At 37.2% G+C, this 19962-nt stretch overlaps 1 protein-coding gene and 1 long non-coding RNA gene across 2 annotated transcripts; one reads left to right on the top strand and one right to left on the bottom strand.

The window, feature by feature from the left end:
* Nucleotides 1-6812: 6812 nt before the first annotated feature.
* LOC113297940 lies at nt 6813-7640 on the bottom strand. Its single transcript, XR_003333906.1, has 2 exons — nt 7316-7640; nt 6813-7210 (listed from the first exon to the last, which is right to left on the bottom strand). It is a non-coding gene; the product is annotated as an uncharacterized LOC113297940 (long non-coding RNA).
* A 3783-nt stretch (nt 7641-11423) lies between these two features.
* Nucleotides 11424-14494, top strand: LOC113297939. The gene is made up of 4 exons (XM_026546550.1): nt 11424-11955; nt 12502-12712; nt 13346-14098; nt 14190-14494. The coding sequence occupies exons 1-4, from the start codon at nt 11460-11462 to the stop codon at nt 14269-14271; spliced, it is 1542 nt and encodes a 513-aa protein (XP_026402335.1). The 5' UTR covers nt 11424-11459; the 3' UTR covers nt 14272-14494.
* The last annotated feature ends 5468 nt before the right edge of the window (nt 14495-19962 follow it).

The raw sequence follows: 19962 nt of genomic DNA, 5'->3' as shown, positions 1-19962 counted from the left end.
TGGAATCGGTTCTACCACACTTCCAAACAAGTTTAGAATTGGTTGTACCAAAATTCCAAGAATACAATGTGATTGATCGTACCAAGTCGCAATGGTTAGTTGTGATCGGTTTTATCAAGTCACATACATGGGTTGGATCGGTGATAGACACATTTATGTGTCTAATATGATCTCAATTGTATGTATTGTTAGTGCTCGATTTTGAATTTATTATGGCTTTTTATGTCTTTGTAGGTATTTTTGGAGAAATACACTTGTGTGGAGAAATTATCCCCAAAAGTGGAATTTGCATCCCCGGGAGAAAAATATTATTGGCACCCACGTTTGGTTATTTACACCCAAAGAACATGTTATTTATTTCCTTCAAGTGAATAGGGGAACCCAATTGATAAGGGGTAACCCCATTGCAACTATTATTGGCACACTAGAACTAGATAAGGGGAGGTCATCTTCCCAAATTCAGATTCAGTAAAAAGGCGGGAAAAATTCTACAGTTGAGTACTAGAGTTAGGGTTGGGTTTTTGTGAAGTTTTGAAGAGATTCAATCCTAGAATTCTGGTTGCCTGGACTTGTTAGAGGATAGCATGGATGGTATGGTTGTTTGGATCAACTAGATTGGGCTAGATCACCGAGTTTGATTAAAATAGGGAAAGATGTTTCTCCGATTTATATTCGGGAAGAATTGGATAGATATAATTTGATTTCATGCCGTGTATGAATTGGTATGACCCTATTTCATTAAATCAGGGAAGTTATTAGTTATTACGAGTCTTAAATCGAAAGAAAGGGAGAAGATATGTGGAATCACGAGAAAACAGGGGAGAAGAGGTGTATAGGGATTATTTGGCTGTATATTTGAAAAGTACATGGAATATATCGGAGGAATGTTAAAATACGGGCATTTAACGCAAAACCAATTGGCAATAAGTGGAGTGGTCCTAAGGGATTATAAGCCGCGTGATCTTAGATAACCCAAACAATGTGGGACTAATAATATCAACACGCCCCTCACGTGTAGCCTCGTTGGGTCTAACACGTGGACAATAAATCGGGTGACGCGAAATAAAGGCGCGGTCAAATGAAATGACTCGACACAAATAGCCTGCTCTGATACCATGTTAGAATACGGGCATCCAAACTCAAAACCAATTGACAATGAGTGGAGTGTCCCTAAGGGATTATAAGCCGCATGATCTTAGATAACCCAAACAATGTGGGACTAATAATCTCAACAGAAGCTTCTCTAAGTTTTAACTCTACCAGGGAGTTTGAATTGGGCGAGAAAACTCAGAAGACGCGTAAAAAGAGTTGGAAATAAAGAAAAATCTGAGAATTTTGGGTGAAGAAAAAAAAAGGATTAACTCTGGATATGTAAGTTTTTTCGAGTCCCAGGAATTGATTCTCAACTCAAGTTGCATCGATTTGGTATTTTACAGATCGATTTGTAAATTGAGCTTGTGTTGACCTTTGTGGCCATGTGATATACTCTTTTTGTTTATATCTTATTCGTTAGTGGTGTTTTATGATCTTTATCGACCTGGATTATATCTTCAGACCTATTTGTCCTCTACGAGTGTGTCTGGGTTTTGATGACTTCCCTTGACCATAGTGTATTAATATCGGTTGACCAAAGTTATACTCTTTGGGTCGAGGTTTGACTTTTTAGTGTTTGACTTACCTTATTGTGTGATCGATCTGACTTTAGTCTTATAATATCTCCTGGTCTGGATCGACCTACGTTTTTAGTTTATTTGACCCTTAGGCAACTTTTTTGGGAGGTCGACCTGTTGGCCGGTCATTTCTGATTTTCGATATATGCCTTCGATTTTTTTAATCCTTTGCTACTTTTTGGAGTAATCGAACTATTTAGTAATCCATTTAATACAATTTTGGTTGCTTATTATTGTGATCCCTTCTATTTATTATGGACCTCTAATGTTGTGGATTATGTTTCTCATATCTTTTTATGCCTATGGCCTTCTCAGATCTATTCCTTCAAACTAATTTAGTGAGGTTTATATACCGTGTATTTCGCTTTTAAACCCTAATTGTTATTTCGCACACAATTCAGTCGATTTCTTATCTAATGTTTTATCTTTTTGGCTGTTATTCAAACTATTTTTCTTTATGGGCGATTTTTACTGCAACGCTAGCGGGCAGCAATATCGAACTAGTAACGTGTGATGGACGGTTCTTATTTCGGGTACCTATCCAGGTTCCATTTTGTGCCGTCGATGCTGGTTCGGAGCTTAGCGCAATTAGTTTTAATTTCGGTTTCTCTCTCACCAGGATGGGTCCTTTTACTCTTTAGCACTTTATAGCGTGTCATAGGTTTAATTGAACCTGTACGATTGGCAAACCAGATATTTCCTTTTCAAGTTATCTGACTAACCTTTTAGAGATATAAGATTTTGAGCAATGTGAAAATTTCAATTAATTTTCACTTGTAATATTAATAACATCTTGTGTTTCATCAGTTATTTTGTGAGTATTTTAACATTTAAATTCGTTTTAAATGAGTATTTTCCTACTTCATTTTGATGATTGAGCGAGTATGAAGTACTTTAATTCTTTTAAATGAGTATATAACACTTCGTTTGCGGTTTTGTAAGATTTAGTGAGTATCAATATACTTCACTTTTTGTTGTACTTTAGTTCCGCGAGAATCTTGTGCTTCACTGGTTTTCCTTTAAGTGCTTAATCGAGTCTGATTTTGTGCACACTCTTCACGTGACATTTTAGTCTCCTCCATTGATTTAATTTGGGAGTTTTGTAATGAGGGATGTTAGAGCATTGCTCGGTTGAACCCACCAAGCGTTGGTAAGTCAAGTTTGGTTGTCATATTTCAGTGAACCAAAACTCATTTAAAGAGTCGCTTGATTATTTACTAGAGTCAACTTCATATAGGTTAGCTAGAAAGTTATTAGGATATGAGACATACAAGTATTACTCGAAGACTTGAAGAATGTGAAGAAGTAAAGAGCTACATCGACGACATCATCCTTTCTCTTGAAGTAAAGAGCTACATCGACGACATCATCCTTTCAAGTCGTGCTATATTGAAAACATAACTGCGAAGCTGTGAATGATTATACTCTAGTTAGATATGTAGTATTAAGGAATTATAATACGAAGTATAACGCCTATCTTTTGAACTTAGTATATAAGACATCGACATAATCGTATGAATGTTACTGTGATTATGTATGGGTCTGGGTGAAGATTTCGTCCTAGGAAACAATGTTTACATTCGTTTAAAGGAAGTACATTCATAAACTTGTTTTGTGAATCGAAAGGGAAATCTCTAGGCTTATTGGTATTGTTATTGCAAATCTTTGGATTACCAATATGTGTGTTTAGTATAACCACTCATAACTTGTTTATGTATCTTGGAAAAACTAATCACAATGCCTGACTTATGTATCGGTATGACTTTTATTAGTGAAACCAATCTTAAGTAATCACCTGAGATGGTATAATCGATATTTGTAATTGGTGTGACCAATCCTAGTCATTGGGTAACCGATCCTAGTACTTGGTGTGACCGATCACAAGTAAGTGTGTAATCGATCCTTGTAGTAGGTTAACAAGTCTTAGTAATTGGTGTAACCGATCCTATGACTTGTGAAACCGATCACAAGTAATACAAGAAACTATTGTGACCGATCCTAGTAGCCACATGGAGGTAGAACCGAAACTTTTGTTTGGTAGAACCGTTAAACCCATAATTGGTGATTTGATATTTGATCAATCACATAGTTTTTGGAAATCAGATGAATCAATTCTAAACTTGTTTGGAAGTGTGATAAATCGGTTCCAAGATTGTAAATATTAGAAAGGATTTACAAAGTTAAGATGTCGACATACTTTGAACATGTGCAGTAATTCTTATCTATTATTTTTCAAAGATATTCCTTAATAACTAAAGGAGAATACCGGATTGAAATAAATTGAGAATCTTTTAATTAAGGTTTTTAGTTTTATATGCTTTTAATTTCCAGCAACTAAATGCATATCTTTAGAAAATGAAAATTGGTAATATGCATTTATTAATTGGAGATAATCTATTGAGATTTCGGTCAATATTTGGACATAGCATTTCCAGAAATTATGAAAACCGATTTGGGATTTATTGCATATCTTTGAGAAAATTCGGTTTTGGAAATTCCTTGGTGTCCAAACTTTCTTGGTCTATAAATATTGAGGTTTTCATTTCGAACAAACTAATCCTCAGAGCCAGCAAAAATACCTAGTTGTGTTGTTACTGGTGAAGTCGTCTATTCGGAGAGGAAAGTACCCTAATTAGGCGAAATCTCTTACGACCGCTCGTTTTAAAGACTTCTTTGGGATTGGGAAGCTCTACGAATACCGTTGGTGGGAAACTAGATAATTGCAGTTTATTATTAGTTTTTGATTGATTTGATTGACTAACGGTTGTTGAACTTTGATTGCACCTAGTTTGTTTATGCTTGAGAATCTTCTCTTATGATATAAGATTTACTCAAACTAGATCGAAGTATCGACGGGGATCTTTAGACTGTTTATATATCTAAAGACGTCTTGTGATAATCCATCGTTAACAGAATCCGTTCTGTGTGGGATTGATCACAAGAGATTCAAGTTGTTTGTGTGCAGGTGTTTATTGAAGATCTAAGAAGATTTGAAGACAAAGAAGATTTCTTATTTGAGTTCATAATCTTTGGTGTGCACAAAACTTGATCGGCTGGGGATCCAACTATAACCGGTTTATCTTTTGATAGATTGGATTGATTAGTTGCGTAGATCGGTATCAATATATTTCTTTGTGATTCATAATATTGATTGCATAGTTTAAACAATTACTATGGTAGTTGTTTAATAGATTGATCTAAGAACCCGACAAATGAGTTTATTGGGATAAACGGAAGAGCCTTTTGTCAAACTCATATCATGTTATTTGAAAAGAGTTGTTACCGAACAGATTTTTTGTTCCTTTACTGTTTGGAATACGAACCAAAGGAATTGTTCCAAGTGCGTGACTTATTGCAAGTTGGAGGCGCAGGGATACTGAGGGAACTAGGTGAACTATAGGTTTAGTTGCTTGGTCTCAACTATACGAAGTTGGTTTAGATTTTGTATAGCGGATTAATTCTGAGAGTATTCAATTCTGGACAAGTTCCCGGGGTTTTTCTGCATTTGCGGTTTCCTCGTTAACAAAATCTTGCTGTGTCATTTACTTTTATTTTCCGCAATTATAATTATTCTTATTATATTTTAAAGTAAATTACATAAACGTTAATTCCTAATTACTTGATAGCAATCCTATAGTGTTTGGTTAAATCCGAACCTATTATCAAGTAATCATACTTCGTTGTTGTATTATCTCGATCTTGTATCCATAGACGATCGCGCTGAGTGTGTACCGATTAGTTGTATTGTCTCAACTCATTCCATAGACAATCACTTTCGGAGAAAGGACTTACAGGTGGAAAAGTTTTAGATTGAGGCATATTTGAGTACCTTCGTCTTTTCAAGGGATGAAACTCTAAATATGCGTGGTAATTGGGGTAATTTTTTAATTACTCAAGAAATAAGATAAAAATGTCAAATTCACACTCCTTAGAGGAGTTTCCACAAAGATGGATCCTAAGTAAAGATTATACTTTCACAGACTAGTTGACATTCTCCAAGATATCTGAAGAGATAGAAACACATAAATGCTAAGAATCGATGGAATTTAGTACCAAATATATTTTTGCATTTATGATATAAATATATCATTATTATAAAGAAAATATGAAAGATATAAATGAATATGATAATTTATAAGAAAAAATCAGACACGAAAGAAAATCATATATTAAATAAACGAGTACGGTCATACCAACGGAAAACCATATACATATATATAATCTTATGATTAATCTTCTCCATCAGCCGTATTGCATTCGTATATTTTATTGATTAAAATGTCGAAATTTACCGAGTTCACATGTTGGATGAAGGATTAATTGAAGGAAGAACGACTACGAAAGCGGTAAACAAAGCAATAATCAAAACCATTAAGGTGAGTAATATTTTTGAGTTAATGCATATATTTAATATCATGATTATTGAAATATTTATGCGTACATACTTATCGCGTTGATTTTTATCTTGTAGGTCGAAAACGCAGAGACCATTGATTGTTTTGATATTTACAGACAACCAAGTCTTAACCATCCTTTGCTTTGTAATCATACAATACAGGTTTATTACATATTTTTACAAAAATTTTCTCATTATATATATAAACTCTTAATAAATTACTTAATTTTTGTTTTCATGCAACAGATGAGACTAACGTTGAACCCAAAAGGAACGAAATCATATATTTCGGGAACACTTGAACTTACACAAACTTGGCATCAGTACGGATCATGTCCTGAAGGAACTATCCCTATTCGGAGAACAAGAAAAAATTATAATACCACAATTTTGCGCAAACATCATTATACAAGATTATCACCTTTTAAGACTCTTGTTACATCAAAATCAAACAACACTATAGATACCTAAAATCTCCATGAGGAATACAGAATCACATATCATCGTTATTATTTTTTATTTTCAATATGTGTAAATATATGGTTGTAGTGATTAAAACCTGCGGGCAAACGAGCGGGTTCGGGTTAACACAGGCCAAAACCCGTGGGTCGATATTCTTCACGGATGGTCATTTCTTCAACCCGCGCCCGTAACGGGTAAAGCTTGCGGGTTCACGGGTTACCCGGCTTGTTTAGTTAAAAACAAAATTAACGCTTAATTTTAATTAAAAATAAAATGAGTACAGATTAAAACAAAATTAAAGCTTAATTTTTAATTAAAAACAAAATTAAAGCTTAATTTTAACGAATAAAAGTTCTCGAAAACATCACCACCCATAGCTTAATCACCACAGAAAAACATCACCACAATTAGAAATTTTAGATTACAAATTCAATTTTATGTTGAAAGAAAAGGAATCTGAACTTACAAAACAGACAAACCCATATAGCTTAATAACTGGGACCATTAGAAATTGATTATTAATTTGATCTTCTTCTTGTCTTCGCTCAACAACTTTTCTACCTTCTATCGAACAATCACCTGATTTATATTCTCTTTAACTTGGTTAAACACACTTGCTTAACATGCACTTGGTTCTGCATGACATATGCACATGAATGAAAAGACCCATTCGTTTCTCCATCTGTAAACCCAAATTTAGATTAATATGAAATCAAATCAAATAAATTCACCATTAGCCTTTCGAATAAAATTAAAGCGAAATTAAAGCTTAATTTCTTTTGATTACATCCAAGAATTGAATAACACCACCACTAGATCGAACCAAAAACCAGCAACAAATCCATCTCAACTTCGATTACAGTCACTAGATCTATATCCGATGAATCATTGAATCAATCGCAGCTCTTCTTCAGCAACAGACGAGAAAGAATAAAAGAAATATTCTCTTCTCATCAATTAACTCAAGCAACAAGAAAAGAAACTTAGCAGCAGCTGAAACTTAATCAACAACCGGAGAAATGATGGAGGTGGTGAGGAGGCGCAGCCGCAGGAGAAGATGGTGGGGAGAAAAAAGAAAAGAAAGAGGAAGAAGAAATGATCTGCTAGGGGTTTTGATGTTTTTATACCTTAGACGTAGGGATAGGATTAACCCTAGATAATCCAACGGTGAAAATTAAATATAGTTTATTAATTATTATTGTACACGGGTTAACAAGATTACCCGCGGGTTTACGGGCCGGGCGCGGGATAACCCGTTTTCCCATAAGCCACCATTTCTCTAACCCTAACCCGGCTTGTTTATAACCCAGCCGAGACGGGTACGGGTTTTCACGGGTCGGCCACGGGTTAATCCGCGGGTTTCGGCTTGTTTGCCAGCTCTAGTTGAGATGCTTGACCTTAGACAGGTCAGAACTACAGTTAGTATTCCACCACCTTGTATATTGCAATTTTCTAGAACTTTAAAGGCATCCCTAGACAAGGTGTTAGACAAACCAGTTGACGTAGAATCCTGGCTGCGACTTCTGCTCTTACCAACATGTACATTAAACCTGTACACACCTAAGAGTTCGTTTGAAGAGAGATCAGGCACGCGGAAGATATTGCAAATCTCGGCAATTAACCAGGCCTTGGCAGGATGGAATGAACCACAAGGGTGTTTTAGATTGTTCCAGAATTTGCTCGATCTATCTAAACCTAACACACATCGTAAACTGTATGCAAAAAGGAAGAAGAAGGATGCTAACCTGGAGGCTTGCAGGAGGAAACTCAGTTCCGTCCATTATACTGCTGCAATTCGTATTTTTTCTTCTAATGGTGTCGCTCCTTCCACCCCTGACACATTGTATCAGTTGCAACAAAAACACCCACAAGCTCCACCTCAAATCATTCCTGCAGACAGTGTTTCGGCAATGGCAGTAACTGTGGCCTCTAAAGTTGTGCTTAATGCATTGAAGAGTTTCCCAAAAGGGACCTCTTGTGGGAGAGACGGGCTTAGAGCTCAACACTTGTTGGACGTGTTCAGTGGATCAGCATCAGCAGTCTCAGATGAACTTCTACAATCTATAGTCGGGGTTATAAATTTATGGCTAGATGGTAAGTGTCCTGCAGTTTTGGGGGAGTTCATCGCAAGTGCTCCGCTAACGCCTTTACTCAAACCTGATGGGGGCTTAAGACCCATCGCAGTTGGCGCAATTTGGCGAAGATTATGCTCCAAATTAGCTGTTATGTCTGTGTGCAAAGATATGGCCGATTACTTAGGCAATCATCAGTTCGGAGTAGGCATACCATGTTGTGGTGAAGGTATATTACACGCTGCCAACAAACTGCTTGAGATGAAGGGCCATGACAATGCTTTTGGTGGACTTCTCAAATGCGTTTAATTTAGTCAACATGGATGTGTTGGTTAGAGAGGTCAGAAAGAGGTGCCCAAGTATAGCCAGCTGGGTGGAATTTTGTTATTCCAAACCCGCCAGAATCTACTACAATGAATCAATCTTGACTTCAGCAAAAGGAGTCCAGCAGGGAGATCCATTAGGTCCACTTCTTTTTGCTTTGATTCTGAACCCCCTAGTGAACAAGATTTCCTCTGAGTGTAGCTTGGATTTTCATCATGGTACTTGGATAACAGTACAATCGGTGGTGATACTTTGGAAGTGGAAAAAGCTCTGTGAATCATACAATGTGATGGACCAGCTAGAGGCTTGCACCTAAACTTGAGTAAAACGGAAGTATTTTGGCCCTCTCCTGATCCACGTACAACTGACCTATTCCCATCCAACATAAGCACACCAACAGATGGCGTCAAAGTCTTAGGTGGTCATGTGAGTTTAAACTCACAGTTTTGTAGCAACTTGGTTATGAAGAGAGTTCAGAAAACAACTCAACTGATGCAGTCTATACAGAAGTTACATGACCCGCAAAGTGAATTGCTTCTATTACGCTACTGCACCGGGGTGTCTAGGCTCTACTTCTCCTTACACACAACATGTCCGCATGTTTTACAAGAAGCTACATAGACATTTGATTACCAACTGATGCAATACCTAAGACAATTAATTATTGGGGATGGTGCAGGATTTGGTTTAGTGCAGCAGAGAATGGATACATTACCTAGAAAAGATGGAGGGTTGGGTGTCTACACCATGACTGATACATCTAAGTATTGTTATCTCGCGTCTTGTACTCAAACTCAGCATTTACAGAACACCATACTACAGAATACAACTGCTCTTGACTCAAGCCACTGGTACCAACACGCCTTACAGGTTTATACTCGTGCTTGTAGGTTGTCTCTTTCTACTTTCAACTTCAATGATGTTGTCCCTCAATACATGAAATCACTGGCGGCCCAATACTTTGGTGTAGTTACGAAAGAACTGCCTACTACTTACTCTTTGTCTGACAGGGAATCTGACCTTTGGCATGCTAACAAGATTGCTCACGCGCTAGACTTTATTAAAGCCATACCCATACAAGGACTCAACCAAGCAGTAGGGCCTTGTCAATTCAGGTCAGTACTTCAGTATCGTTTGGCTATTCCTCTCTTTTCTGCTAATAGCCGTTGTACTAGTTGCAATCATGTCATGGATATTTACGGGGATCACACACTAAATTGTGTTAAAGACGTCGGTGTTAAATTTCGTCATGATTTAGCATGTGATACCTTCATGGACATTTGCTACAAAGCGGGAGTCGCGGCTCTTAAGGAAGCACCTACCGGTTTTTTGTCGGATAATGCCAATACCATGAAGCCGGTGGATTTACTTGTTTACAACTGGATAAATGGTCGTGATGTTTGCTTTGATGTCACCGGTATATCACCCTTTACAAATGCTCGTACAGTTCATTTCACTCCTGGACATGCTATTGCTATGGCTGTTACCCGCAAACGTACTAAGTACCTTGACAAGTGCTTATCTCATGGCTACGAGTTTGGAGTTTTAGCATTCACGACCCTATGAGAGCTAAGTGAAGATACATGCACATTCTTGAAGCGATTGAAGAACTGCCTTGCCAACCAGGATGCGAATTACAAGATAGGAGGTTTCTTTTTTCATAGATTAGGTATTATTATTCAAAAAGGTGTTGGTGCCCAACTTGTTGCGAGGCTACCAACAAACTCTTTGTAAAACTATGACTTTGTTTGCTTTTCTAATATTAGCCTTCTGCGGCGCCATTTTTTTGTATTAAAAGGTAAAATAAAAAATTAAATGATTAAAATATGAATTAATCTCAATAATATACATAATAATTATAACAAAGGAAATTACACAGAGTTGTTTGAAAGGGTTGGAAGTCAAGCAACAATCTGTGCTCCAACACCTTTCTGGATAACTAAACTTATCCTATGAAAGAGAAACCTGCCAATCTTATTATTAACATCGTAATTAGCTAAAACAATTCCCCAATCTCTTTAGAAAGACAATCATATCCTAACCCAACTCCCCTAAATATGAATAAGTATTATTATTATTTTTTTATCTTTATTTAAATGACTTTTAAGTTTAAATAATATTCAAAATAAAAAAAATATTTTAATATTAATAGATGTACTTTCAAAAATAAATAATTAAACCGTGTCTATTTTCGTCATTAGCCACATCCTAAGCACTTCAACATGATAATTTATCAACTGAATTTACAGTTTGTTGGTTCCACAATATTTTACGTATTATAGTTTACCAAACGTCTGATTACTTTATTTTCAAAGCACATCACACCACAACCGAAAAACACTTTTGTAAAACTCACGGCAATACCAAACTAGGCTTTTGCTTATTTTTCTTTAAAGAAAAAAAAAACACTTTGGATCGGTAACCAACTCACGAGTTAACTCGGTGTGTATATTGTACTCAGAATCCCAAGTCCTAGCGATAAGAATCCTCGGTAGAGAATTGCAGAGTTAAACACTTAAACTAGTCGAGAGAGAAATGAGGGTTTTAGGAGCAGAAACCTTTCGGCCTACCTACAATTCAATCTCTACACTAACTTCAATTCCTCACAATTCAATCATTTTCTCTCATTTGCTTCCAAACAAAACTCTTACAACTACCTTCTTTTCTTCACTCTCTCTTTACGCCAATGCCTCTTCATCTTCATCACAGGGTCGAAATGGGTTTTCAATTAAAGCTTCGAGAAAACCCAGAAAGAGCAATACGAATCATCCTTTACCGCTGGATGTAGAAGGGTTTATTGATGATGAAGAAGGAGAGGATGAAGACGAAGAAAGTATTGTTATACCATTTGAAGGTATGAGGAAATGGGTTGAGAATAAACCAAGTGGTTTTGGACAAGGTAAACAATATGATACTTCAATTGAAGATAAACTTGCTGAAGAAATTGAACAAAGTAGAAGAGCTCAGCTTGCTAATATTAATAAACTTAAGAACAACCCTATTAGTCCCAATTCTAAGAAGGAAGTCAAAGGTTAGTTCTTGAATTTTGAGTACAATTTTATATGTGAATATTTCTGATTTATGTGATTCCGCTGGATAATTTTATGCTTGCTTTCAGTTTTTCAAGTGACCAATAAATTTCTAGAGTGGGACTCAGAACCTCTGACTGCCTAACCCCATGTCAATTGTTTACTGGTTTTCGAGAAGAGTTTAGCAAACTGGTTCTACTTTGTTGCAAAACATATGGAATCTTGATTAGATATTTCTGTTATGCTGTTTAGCATAAGGTATTTCTTCCGTGGCCATTTCATCTTTAGTGATGCTGGTTTTCGCATAACTGTAATAGGACCCTTATCCTCCATATAAAACTTAAAATTAGGTACTTGGTAAGTTAAATTATGAAGTGTTTTCGTGCAATGGTAGTAGGGCTACCCTGGTAGCAAGTCTTGAAGTTGTAACTACTTCGGTAGTTGCATTTTAGTATTGTATCAGTTGTTGTTATCGTTTGCATTACTCAACCAGAGTAGTGTATCCATTCCTGTTAATCTGACATTTCAGGATTTTTCTTTGAGATCAGGAGCACCTGAAGTTCAACCGAGTGGAATTCGTGTACGTCTAAGTAATCTTCCAAGGAAAAAGAATATACAGCGAGATCTGCAGTCGGCGTTTAAAGGGTTTGTGGGGATTGTTAGTATAAGTCCAGCAGTTTCTGGAAGCAAAAAAACTAGGGAGCCTATATGCAAAGGTTTCGCGTTTGTTTATTTTACATCTGAGGAAGCTGCAAATAGGTAAGAATCTTACATGTACTGTCTAATTGTAGTTCATGCTACACATAATAGATTGAGATACTGTGGTTTTCTTCCTTCATATGAGTTACCGAATGTCCCTACAATATTAAAGCACATTAGTATTAAAACTTAAAAGACATCTGAGTTACAACCAAAAGGAAGATTCCCGATGATATTTCGGTGGATTTAAGTCTCAGTCGTAGAGGGGTAACAGTATTGGTTTGACTATCAATGTGTTATGTGTCCTCCAGATTTTATTGATTTTGGCTATTGTTGATCTACTTCTAGGAAATGGTGAAGGGCCTAGGACTTTAGATTCTATGTATTACAATTAGTTGAAATAATTAAGTCGAAAATATCACATGACTGATGATTTCATAACCATTTCTATTGGGTCTCTAATGGCTTTGTATTGGTCTAACTATTTGAATTGACTCAATGTTGGTGAACTTCTTGATCATCTGGTCTGACTGATTATAAATTTCATAACCATTTCTATTTGATCTTTAATGGCTTTGAATAAATTCATTTTAACATTTAACTTGGCCAAAAGAATTTTAAACTTTTTATCTTCTGGTAAATAAACTTCTATTTTATGCAAATTCCCATAAAGTGTCATGTCTGTTATTTCAGGTTTATACAGACATACTCCAAACAACTTTTAACTTTCGGTAAGATTCAAAAGCAGGTGACCTGTGAGATGGTAAATTCTAGGGAGTCTTCCGAGTCCTCTCAGCAAGGAAATGCAGCTCCGAAAAAGCTTGAAAAGCAGCAGACAAATAACGTGACAAATCTCATATCACTGGATTCTGCTTCCAAAGAAGAGCTTCTAGCTTTCAGTAAGCAAGTGATGGCAAATTTAAGCAAGTCCTCGGATTCCACTTCTAGAAAAGAACATCCCACTTTAAGTAAGGAAGTAGTGGCCTATGAGACGGCAAGTCCAATTGAGTTCTTGGACTGCAATGCTGAATTTGCAACAGAGGAAAGCTACTCATCTACTCCAGAAATAAAGATACCCAATTTGGAAGAAAGCCCAGAGTCAGATTCTGAGGATTCTGAGGATTCATGGGAAGATGCCTCCATTGATGATCCCATTGTCTTGGATGATCCGTCTGTATCAGCAAACAGGGACGTAGATGTTGAGGAGAGTATGGAACATGTAAACCACCCTTCAAGGCACGGTGATGGGGAGCAAATACCAACGTTGGTGACTAGTGCTTATTCTTTGAGCTCCGAAAACGAAAGAGCAGCATCAGTAACTGAAGCTGATTCTTTCTCCTCTAAAGAAAAGCTGAAGAATCAGACAGACAAGAAAAAGAAAAAGCTCCCCGCTAAAGGGAAAACAGAGAAAACCCCAAAACTAAATGTACCAGGGTCATCAAAGAGGTAACTTAGTTGCATCAGATTTTCTATGGTCTTATTTTAGCTTTTCCTGATTTAGGGTGGTAACATCTTTTCACTTCTATATGTGCTGCAGATTGAAGACTAGGGAGAAAACTCTTCTAGCTGGTGTGCTTTCTAGATATGGAAAAGAAGCATCCTTGGTTACACAAAAATAGAGTTGCTTAGAACTCGCCGAAATGCAAGATCATTATGTCAGTCTTGTTTGTAGAAGTTGGAGAATGACAGTGAGCTGTGTTTTTCGGCCAGAAAACGGTAGAGCTGATTGTAATTTTAGGCGTATCAAATAGTTTTATTCTCTTTTCATCTCGGTACATTATCCTTTGGGGAAATCTGCATTTCCTGGGCTGCGAGGACCTTTTAGTAGACAAGTTCTCTGAATTGTCTCTTGATAGTTGGAGTCATTATAAAAAAAAAATGATCGTAAAGGAGGATTAAACGGGAGATGGCTTCAGATCCTCTGTTCCTAAATTCCCTGTTCCTGCGAATCGTATGCATGCCTTAATTGTGAGCAAGGTTCGAGATCTAATTGATTAGGGCAGTTCCTAATGACTCAACAAGCATGAAGTTTGTTCATTTTGCTCCCACTATGAACTCAACAAACATGAAAAATGTGTCAGGATTTTTTTATGGAATCACTGACAACCGCGGAATAACGGATCTTGAGATATTATGATGTATAATAAGTAAACCAAGCACAAGCAACTATAATAATACGAGAAAGATAAATCAACTCACAAGACACAAGATTTATAGTGGTTCGACCAATACATACAACTTGTATATATTGTCTACGTCCACTTTGAGCCGCACCAACTCAAATCCACTATGAAGAAAAACGATTACAATGCCGTATGAATCCCAGCAAACCCTTGGTTACACCGCAACAATTACCCGAGACGATAACCTTGTCTCTTGTTCCTCACCAATATGCTCTCACAACGAAACCCTAGCTTTTTAACCTAAAAGCTATACAAGAAAGAACTCTCTTTTCTCTCTAAAACAATTTTCTTCACACAATTCTACAAGGCCTAATTACCTATTTATATAGGTTACAAACTTGGCCACCAAGAATTCTAGCCGTTTTAGGAAACCCCTTTCCCAAAACAGTCACGGGTAACTTAGGAAATAATTAGTCTTCAATTAAGTAACAATCTCCCACTTTGAAGACTCATTTATTGTCTCCAATTCTCCTTTTCTTCAACTTTGGATTTGACGGTGCTAAAACATCATCATGTCAGTGCGACTCCCCTCCCAGATCCTCATTCTGAGAGACCAACTAAAGCCTTGCAGAGCTTTAGCTTGTCTGATGTAACTCCCTTGGTAAACATATCCGCCGGATTCTTCGAACCAAGAATCTTCTCGAGCTTCAACTCTCCTTCTTCTAAGAGATCCCAAATGAAATGATAACGAATATCTATATGCTTCGTCCTAGCATGATAGGCTGAGTTCTTGGCTAAATGTATAGCGGTTTGACTATCGCTAAACAGAACACTATCTCGTTGTTCCTTTCCCAACTCATCTAACAAACCTCGTAACCAAATCATCTCCTTGCTCGCTTCTGTTACTGCTACGTACTCCGCTTCCGTAGTAGACAATGTCACCAACTTCTGTAAACGTGAGTTCCAACTCACTGCAGCTGACCCCATAGTATAAACATAACCGGTCGTACTTCGCCTTTTATCTACATCGCCTGCGAAGTCTGCATCCACATAACCCCTCAAGATATAACCACCTTTTTCATAACACAATGGTACGTTTGTGTTACCTCTCAAATACATGAGAATCCACTTCACAGCTTCCCAATTTTTTTTTCCTGGGTTGCTTGCATATATACTCACTACTCCCACTGCATGTGCAATATCCGGTCTTGTGCACACCATAACATACATTAGACTCCCAATAGCCGAAAAATATGGTACATTAGCCATGTACTCCTTTTCTTCATTTGTCTTCGCACACTGCATACTTGAAAGAAGAATTTGACTTCCAAGTGGAGAACTAACTGGTTTAGCATTCTCCATATTGAACCTTTTCAACACTCGTTCAATATATCAGCATGACTAAGGATAAGTACACCCTTAGCTCTGTCTCTTATGATCCTCATACCAAGAATCTGCTTTTCTTCACCAAGATCTTTCATAGCAAACTCACTTGCTAATTGTTTCTTCAAATTCTCAACTTCTTGTAGAGATTTTCCAGCAACCAACATATCATCCACATACAGTAATAATATGATGTAGTCAGAACCATACCTTTTGAAGTAACAACAATGATCTGCATTACACCGTGAGTAACCACTTATATGCATAAAGTTATCGAACTTCTTGTACCACTGTCTCGAGGCTTGTTTTAAACCATACAAACTCTTCTTTAGCTTGCACCATCTCTTCCTTGCATTTTACTATGAATCCTTCTGGCTGCTTCATGTAAATTTCTTCATCTAGGTCACCATGAAGAAAAGTTGTCTTTACATCCAATTGTTCAAGGTAGAGATCTTCAGAAGCCACTAGACTTAACACTACTCGAATAGTAGTCATCTTCACAACTGGAGAAAATATCTCGTTGTAATCAACACCAGGTTTTTGCTGGAAACCTTTCACAACCAACCTTGCCTTGTAGCGAATATCTCCATTTACTTCAGACTTCATCCGATAAATCCACTTATTTTGCAACGCCTTCTTACCTCTTGGTAATTTTACTAACACCCAAGTGCCATTCTCCTCAAGTGAATTCATCTCATCTTCCATAGCAAGTTTCCACTTGCCTGAATCATCAGCCGCTAGTGCTTCTTTAATATCTTCAGGTTCACCTCCATCCGTAAGTAATAGATAATTCATAGCATACCTTGGGTTTGGTTTTGGAGTTCTTGATGATCTTCGTACTTCTTGTGGAACTATAGGAGTAACTCCCACTGCAGCAGAAGTCTCTTCACCTTGTACTTCTCTGCCATCAGCAACACCGTGCCCTTCTTGTACCACACTTTTTCCAGAAACATCATCAATATCGATATACAACTCCTTATCGACGTTGCTTGATCCGACATCATCAACTTGTGTTTTATTCTTGTTCTTGTACAACTCATTCTCATTAAAAGTGACATCTCTACTTCTAATAACTTTGTGACCCTCGTAGTCCCAAAGCTTATACCCAAAAGCGTCATTTCCGTAACCAAGAAATATACACTTCTTTGCTTGAGCACCTATCTTAGACCTCTCACCGGGACTAAGATGAACATAACCAACACAACCAAAAACTTTCAAATATGAAAGATTTACCTTTTTGCCGGTCCAAACCTCCTCTAGTATCTTCATATCTAATGGACTACTAGGTGTCCTATTAATTAGATAAGCAGCCGTCTCCGTTGCATGTGCCCAGAAGGTCTCGGGAAAACCAGATTGCAACCTCATGCACCTAGCACGTGCATTCAACATCCAATTCATACGTTCTGCTACTCCATTCTCCTGTGGCGTCCTTGGAACTGTCCTCTCCAAACAAATTCCATTTGTAGCACATAACTGTAAGAATTATGTTTTGTTATACTCACCACTGTTGTCTGACCTTAGATACTTCAACTTCATACCAGTTTCTGTTTCAACCAAAGCTTTCCACTTCTTAAACACTTCATACACCTCGAACTTATTCTTCACGAAGTAAAGCCACACATTCCTTGAGTGATCATCAATAAAGGTGACATAATATTGGAACCCGCTGTGATACACAACATCAATTGGTCCCCATACATCCGTGTGAACCAAATCAAGTTTTGCACTTCTCAAGTCTCTTCTTCCTCTGCTGAAACTAACTCGTTTTTGCTTTCCAAGAACACAGTCTTCACAAAAACTCATATCGACAGACTTCACCTTAGGTAGATATCCTCCCGAACATAGAATCTTCATGTTCTTCTCACTCATGTGACCTAATTTTCCATGCCATAAGTTAGTGTCTTCACCACTACTAGCCACTGCTAACGTAGTTCCATCTGAAGTCCGGTATAGAGTAACGACTCTAACTCCACGAGTTAATACCATAACTCCTTTCTTTACTTTCCAATTTTGTTTTGTAAGCACAACTTCACAGTCATCATCACAAACTTGGCCCACAGACACCAAGTTCTTCTTCAAATTTGGAACGTGTCGTACATCCTTCAATTTCCATGTCGAACCGTTGACTTTCAAGATCACATCACCCAAACCAATGATGTCGCATGCTTCACCGTCACCTAAGAATACTTGGCCATAGTATCATTCTTTATAGGAGATCATAATACTCTTATCACCCGTTGCATGGAAAGAAGCTCATGAGTCTATAATCCAAGACTTATCTTGCTTGTCCTCAGAGAGTAGTAGAAAACCTTCCGTAATCACCTTCTTGTTATCAACAAGGACCTTCACCGGTTCCGCAGCTGCAACTACGTTGACCTCTTATTGATTACCTTTGTTTTCACCATTATTAGCACCTTTGTTTTCACTGACAACCGCGGAATAACGGATCTTGAGATATTATGATGAATAATAAGTAAACCAAGCACAAGCAACTATAATAATACGAGAAAGATAAATCAACTCACAAGACACAAGATTTATAGTGGTTCGACCAATAAATACAACTTGTATATATTGTCTACGTCCACTTTGAGCCGCACCAACTCAAATCCACTATGAAGAAAAAGGATTACAATGTCGTGTGAATACCAGCAAACTCTTGGTTACACCACAACAATTCCTAATGAGGCTAGAGCAAGCCCTAATTGAAAATTACCCGAGACGATAACCTTGTCTCTTGTTCCTCACCAATGTGCTCTCACAACGAAACCCTAGCTTTGTACCCTAAAAGCTATACAAGAAAGAACTCTCTTTTCTCTCTAAAACAATTTTCTTCACACAATTCTACAAGGCCTAATTACCTATTTATATAGGTTACAAACTTGGCCACCAAGAATTCTAGCCGTTTTAGGAAACCCCTTTCCCAAAACAGTCATGGCTAAATTAGGAAATAATTAGTCTTCAATTAACTAACAAAATGAACTCAACAAACATGAAAAACGTGCAGATAAGCCAACAATTTTGTGGGTTTGTTGACTGAGGATCACCAAGAGCCACATGTTTCATTTAGAACCGTGCAGGCCAAGAAAATCCGCCAGTGGGTGAAATAAAACCGCACAGATTGAGATTACCCGCTGGCGGTTAATGTTAATTCGCCAGCGGGTAAACATCAAACGCCAACGGCTATATCTGAACGGTTAGAAACTCTCATCATTAAACGGCTAAAAGTCTTGAGCTCTATGCATACTCCTCATTTCAACTCCAAATACACACATTATACACTACACCTCTAAATATCTTTACTCTTCTTTGAGCTAACAAAAAAACTCTTCACTTCAACAAATTCGTCGAAAGATGCCTCGACTCTTGTTAGTTAGGCGAGCTCCATGTACTGCAGAAGAAGGTGAAGTTATTTGTAGAAACTATGTTTTGTTACAAACTCAGCTTGCTTCAGTACACTACCCAGTCTGGCGGTTATTCATGACAGGTTTTGCATCATGCTATATGCGATATACAATCGATATAGACTGAAAGCAGAAGCTGATGCTGAGATGGTAAGAAGATCTTCAGATGAATGACGAAGATGAAAAAATATGATTTTTTGTTTCGAAAATTGTTTCGAAATCCTTAAGGTGTTGAATATTTTCAACCCACCTAGTACATCTCAGTGAAGTTAATGTAACGCTTAATTTTAAATATATGTAATTTGATTTCAACGAAAAATCGTACTTTTAATTGATTAAAAATAGAATTACAAAGGTAGCAGAATTAAAAGTTACAATTTCTCTTACGTCGTCCATTATT

The sequence above is a fragment of the Papaver somniferum genome, chromosome 7 (assembly GCF_003573695.1).
Source record: "Papaver somniferum cultivar HN1 chromosome 7, ASM357369v1, whole genome shotgun sequence".
Taxonomy (NCBI): Eukaryota; Viridiplantae; Streptophyta; class Magnoliopsida; order Ranunculales; family Papaveraceae; genus Papaver; species Papaver somniferum.
This window is presented reverse-complemented; position numbering and strand designations above follow the sequence as displayed.

What these genes read in the sequence shown, in the direction of transcription:
- LOC113297939 (XM_026546550.1), top strand. Translation starts at nt 11,460, where the DNA reads ATGAGGGTTTTAGGAGCAGAAACCTTTCGGCCTACCTACAATTCAATC. An exon ending in TTCTAAGAAGGAAGTCAAAG is followed by an intron (nt 11,956 to 12,501) that starts GTTAGTTCTTGA and finishes CTTTGAGATCAG; the next exon opens with GAGCACCTGAAGTTCAACCG. An exon ending in GTACCAGGGTCATCAAAGAG is followed by an intron (nt 14,099 to 14,189) that starts GTAACTTAGTTG and finishes TATGTGCTGCAG; the next exon opens with ATTGAAGACTAGGGAGAAAA.